This window comes from Nuphar pumila, chromosome 17 (assembly GCF_984573655.1).
Source record: "Nuphar pumila chromosome 17, dmNupPumi1.hap1.1, whole genome shotgun sequence".
Classification (NCBI taxonomy): Eukaryota; Viridiplantae; Streptophyta; class Magnoliopsida; order Nymphaeales; family Nymphaeaceae; genus Nuphar; species Nuphar pumila.
Window position 1 is genome coordinate 35,529,110 of NC_143265.1, and position 6,000 is coordinate 35,535,109.

General features: G+C 38.7%; 1 protein-coding gene across 1 annotated transcript in view; it reads right to left on the bottom strand.

Annotated features, from left to right (window-relative positions):
- Positions 1–5,432, bottom strand: part of LOC149811887 (cytochrome c oxidase subunit 5b-2, mitochondrial-like) — a 40,072-nt gene extending 34,640 nt beyond the window's left edge. The window contains exon 1 of the mRNA XM_089993719.1: positions 5,108–5,432. Within this exon, the coding sequence (XP_089849845.1) occupies positions 5,108–5,324 (217 nt within the window). The 5' untranslated portion in view covers positions 5,325–5,432. The remainder of the gene's footprint in view (positions 1–5,107) is intronic.
- Between the last annotated feature and the right edge of the window lie 568 nt (positions 5,433–6,000).

A 6,000-nucleotide genomic window follows, 5' to 3' on the forward strand; every position in this document is an offset into this window, starting at 1 on the left:
TTTCAAAAATTAGGATTCACTATTTAGGGACACGATCGTACATATATTATATATATTTATATAATTATATATAATAATAATATATATTATCCATTAAAATTTCAAAATATATATATATATATATATATATTTTTTTTTTTATAAGCATATTTTTTAGCGGGTCGAACACTGTGCCACGCATGTCGGATGGTGTGCCATATGTGTCGGACACTGTGTCACGTGTCAGATATGTGCTATAGATTGTTTTAGTGTGTCGGACAGGGTCGATATCGTGTACGACACGAATCGCACTGAAACCCGCATCTGGATCAGTGTCCTGTCGTACCGACACGTGATTCGCCCCTTGAGGGGTGTGTCCCTACAACATAGAAGATAAGAAAGGAGATAATAGCATCAGTAGGTTTAGAAATTTGACTTCAAAAATTGCCTCAACAAATATAACGACAAAACAACTACTGAAAAGATTAATGCAATTAAATATGAGCTAAAAATACAATTGTTTCATAGCTGGGGGATTGATGCTCTTCTTACTATACATATGTGTGACAAGATAAGAGTTACATTGCATTTAAAGTTATATATGGTCTACGCAGGGTGTTTATTTTGTAGTTGTAACATTGCCTAGTATCATACTTAACACTAAAAAAAGTAGAGAGACAGACTAGGACACCACTTTACATGTGGACTGATAGACCATGTACACCTTGTAATTTGTATAAGCGTTGATCCTATATGCCCTTCCAGCATGGATTTTAGAGATATGCACCATCTTCAGCTGTTAGGATTTAGAAAAGTTGCTTCATGGTTTTCATCAGTTCTAGAATTTCTTCTAGGATGAGGGACTTGAATGAGATGAGGTCATTTGCACCTTGTGCAACTCCAGAATTTCCAATCCATCTGAAACTGCAAAAGCTACTTTGCTTGCAAGGTCCCCATCATATGTTGCAAAAATGAATGCCCAGAGCATTCTTGCAAGGTGGTTTCCCTAGTTCAGAAATGGTTACTGTCACCCCTGGTTCAAGCACAAGGCAACAGTCGTCGGCACCAAGGGGCAGCCACTGCCGGCTATGCCCGCACGCACCAAATGGGAAGTATGGTGAGCGTGCGCAATGGAAGCATCACAAGGCTTGACCTCCCCTTCTGTCCACAGGTCGGCTGTCCCGAGCTCTCGAATGGTGAGGGAGGGACTTGTCCCATTCTCCGAGGTGGGGAGCCTTTTCACGCAAAAGAAAACAGGGGGGGGGGGGAGATTGGGGATAGAGGAGGGCGAGAATTAGAGGAAAGAGAGTGTGTTTTCCTCTTCGAAGGGAAACCACATTTGATAAAACCAAATTTCACTTGCCTCGTTAAGTGGAGGCTTAAAAGCTAATATTGGGTTGAGCCCTACACTAAATCCCTACTTTTCCCTTTTCTCCCATAATTACAAAATTGAGGTCAAGACAAACCTTACAATGTTGTAGTGTTGACTGTCCCAAACTCCCTTATTATGCCACAAGGTAACAGTTCCACTTTTAAACTAGCAACTGATTGGTCTTCTTGTGTTCTAAGTTCCAGCTGGTTTTGAGAAAATTTTATCGACAACAAACACATACCTGTGTTTTGATTTCTTTTATATTCAGAGGGAACTTTCTTGGTTAATCTTCTTCCTTATTCCATACTTATTACAATGAGGAAAGCCATATCCAGCATAACCAAGGCCAGCAGTGTTTTATGCTAAACCACCACCTATGTTGGCACACTGTGGAGGACCACAGACTTGTTTCTTAACTAAAGTTGTGTATAATTTCTTTCCTGAAATTCGAAGCCGGTGGACAAATGAAGAATAGGTGATCACTAGTTTGGACTTCCGTCTTTAGATTTATGTAGGTGTCACCTCTTTGCCATGGAAATTCCAAATTTTGTCACCCTATCTTGTGTAAGTAATCTATTATCACAAGTTAAATAAAGTGTCTAACTAGGACTGGAGATACCCTCCTAAGGGTCTAGGACAAAGTTACCAAAAGCACCATATAACTGTGGGAAGCACACTTCCAAGGAAGCTCGCTACAGAAACACGAGAAACGATGAGACTTGGACCTACAACTCCGCAATGGTTCCCTCACACTCCCCCCTTGCTTGCTTGGTGCTTCCTGCTAGCTTCATCTTGTGTTTTTCTTGCACTTCCTCTCACACTTGTTGCACAACCCCCCAGTTTCCCTAAATTGGTAACCATGGTTTTCAGGTTTTAAAATATTAATTCTTACATAAAAATTCTTGATTTTCAAGAATAAACCTTGTTATTTTTTGCTTTAATAGAAAATGCAATTAATGAGACTATGTTTTTATTATTTTTATTTGTCAGATTTTGTACAAATCTGCCCATTACATGAAAGTTTAGCAAACCAAATGTTGCTAATTATTACATGATGTATTAGTTTCTTGTAAATAAAATGTTTCTTGTTAACTGATTGCATATATGATTCAGTCTTAACTTTTAAGATTGCAACCTTTTTCTATTTTTATGCTTTAATTTCTTAATGATAACATAAACTACAGAATTTTATTAGTCAAAAAGCAAAACATGAATACATATTCACTTCCCATTCGATTTTATCCTGCTTCTCATTCACTCCTGTTTGGTTCTCATCTAGTTTCCCATTCATTTCCTTTTCGCTTCTGATTTGTTTCCCAATTCCCTTCTAGGTCGTTCCACACTTCCTACTTTCTAAATTCTTTGCTTTTAGCTTTGGTCTTCTCCTATTGTTTCTCACTTCCGCTTCCTAGTCTAACAACTTTGTCCAGACTAAGTGAAGTGGTCTTAATCATTGCTAAGTTGGAGAACCATCTGATTTAATCTATGTAACATGTTCTCATTCACTCCTGTTTGGTTCTCATCTAGTTTCCCATTCATTTCCTTTTCGCTTCTGGTTTGGTTCCCAATTCCCTTCTAGGTCGTTCCACACTTCCTACTTTCTAAAATTTTTAAATTCTTTGTTTTTTGCTTTGGTCTTCTCCTGTTGTTTCTCACTTCCGCTTCCTAGTCTAACAACTTTGTCCAGACTAAGTGAAGTGGTCTTAGTCATTGCTAAGTTGGAGAACCATCTGATTTAATCTATGTAACATGGTTACTTCAAGAAGGCTGTCATACCCATGTCAACATGGGTACTGGTATTGGTACTTCATTATGGATCAGACCAGTTTTGTATCTGACGCAATCCATTACCTATTCTCATCCATTTTAAGGTGCATAAAGGGTTTTTCTTTTTCCCATTACCCATAACAATAACTATGTGACAAAGGATTCCATCCAAACCCCAAAACAATGTAACCAACCGGGATTGACCGCATCCAAGTTTTGCCAATTTGACCAATTGATATATTGGATACAGCAGCACGAACAAGCAATACACATACTAACTAACTGATCCTGCTAATCATTTCCTTAATCTGCTAGATAAAGTCCTTTCGCCTTTTTATTACTTTATTATATTTATCAGAAAGCATCCTGAATTTTAATACAGATAGACAAATTAGAAATCAACAGTTAGATGTTTAACACAAAGAGACAATGTAGAAATCAACAGCTCCATGAGTTTGTTTGATTTGTTCTATGCAACAGATAATGAAGGTTCAGAAGTGCAGATTATTCACGTAGACACATCATTATTGTATTACAATGAGGACAATATCAATGGATTATTTGTTTAGGATCACTTTTGCAAGCACCAAGTCTCTCAATGCCATTAATGAGTTATGATATGCAATCACCTCAAAGGGAATCGCCGAACTTTCTAAGGCAGTTCCCAAATAGGTTTCCACTTAGTACAGAAGAAACCATATTTTTCACCGATGCAAACAAAAACACAAAACAAAGTCCAAATGGAATCCTGAATGCCTTCTCATCATAATTGGAAAAACTAAATGAAATTAACAGACAATGGATCCACCCTACTCAGATGAGCATAGCATGCTTATCTCAAGTCCATTGAAAGAAACGAGTCAAATGTCAACCCCAATCCCTACAATTATTAAACTGAATAAAAAAAGCACAGCTACAATGATGTTGACAATGTACAAGCTCATCCCAATTATTCTCGTACTTTAATAGCTTCTTTCCTCATCTATCCATCAAACTTTCATACGAACTTATTGCTTAAAAGCAACAGGCGTGATGCTAAAGGAGATAGTGCTTCTGAAGATCACAACACATTATACTTCTGCTTTCTAAGTGAATGTATCAATAGACTACCATCAGCAAGGCAACGATGGTTTATATACAACACCAAAGGAATCCGAGCAGCCTCTGACCTTAGGATTATGAATCTCGAATTAAACCAGTGTTCAACAATATGTATTAATCATACAAATGCATGTTAATCATTCTCATGCTAATTTGATTGGAGCATGATTATCCCAATCAATCAGCATGATAGTTAATTACATGCTAACTAATATAGTTAATTCTGATGATAAGTACAGAGGCACAGTGAAAATATCAAACATGAAGTTTCCTTAGTAAAATCATCCATTTAAAACATCAGAAACAGTCAAAGTCCAGTCAAAAACTGAAAAAAGACAAAGGAAAGCAAGAAGGAAAGAAATTGAAAAAATAAGAAGGAAAAAAAAACAATAGGATAGAGGATTATGCGACGCTAAAAATGGAGCAACGGTCACTAATTTTGCTTAGCATTTGCTTCTTTAACACCTCCAAACGAAGAAGATGAAGGATTTCGCAAATGTTCTTTGCTACTCATTTATCATTGGAGAAAAGCAAAGTAAATAAACGGAGATAAAGGGAGGGAAACTACAAAATGTAGACAGGCAAAACAACAAACGAAAGAAAAAGAAATGAAATCCGCAGAAACACATCATCCGTTCCTCCGCAGCTTAACCAAACAAGAAAAACACGTTCTCTCGCGAGAAAGGCCAGCAAAATCTAGCAATTTCCGCGATCCCGATCATAAATCCAACAATTTTCCACGATTCCCAACAGGATCAAGATCAAGGAAACCAAAAGGAAAAATAAACGCACGTGCACGAATCAGCAAAACGAAGCAAAAGAAAAAGAAAAGGAGACGGACGGGAAATGGAAGCACTAACGAAGAGGGTCAGGGTCGGGCGGAATTACCGGCGTCGGAGATGGCCTGGTGGGCGAAGAGGGGCGCGGTGCTCTGGAACGTCGGCGACGAAGACGACAAGCGGAGGGGCGGGAACGACGACGCCACGACTCTGCGGAGGAGGTGGCCATCGGCGAGGGAAGAAGACGGAATAATCAGGGGGGGTCGCGATCGCTTAGAGGAGGCAACCGCTAGGGCTTGCAGAGACGACGAGATCCTACGCCACATTGTGTCCCAGGTCGCCCTGATCCAACGGCCCTCTCTCTCTCTCAGAGAAAACCAGTCAACCAGAGGGCGGCAGCGTACAGCAAAAGAGATGGAAGAGAGAGTGGCAGAACGGTTATTTGAGGGGGCGGAAGCTCTCGGGTTCTATCTGGTCAACGGACGGAAACCGACCTAGGGATGTGCGAGTTTGGATTAGTTCGAGCCAGAAAATAACTATCTTGCGCTTTTGAACTTTGGATATATCGGACTCGCCCCTTGTCGCATAGGAATTAGGTTTGCACCGACTGTAAACGATTTTTAAAGAATATGACCCATCTAGGAAAAGTAGACGACATAAAAGACAATTTTATTTAAAAATCCTTAAAATAACCATTTTGTCGCAAATGATGACAGGAACTTTGTAAATCCACGAGGTAATCGGTAAGAAATGTGTTCAAAACTTCTGTGATCCTAAAGGATTGTTTGATGGCTTGTCCAAGATCGGATGAAATGAACAGACGGAACACAACATTGGTTCTCTCGTTGCAAAAAAAAAAAAACCTAATAAAGAAGAGAACCCCAATCAATAAAATCAAACAAAAATCTAATCTATGAAAATCAAACAAAAAACCCTAATCTAAGAAAACCCTTACTTATGAAAACCTAAAAATGCCTTAAAAAAAAATTTGATTCAAACCAA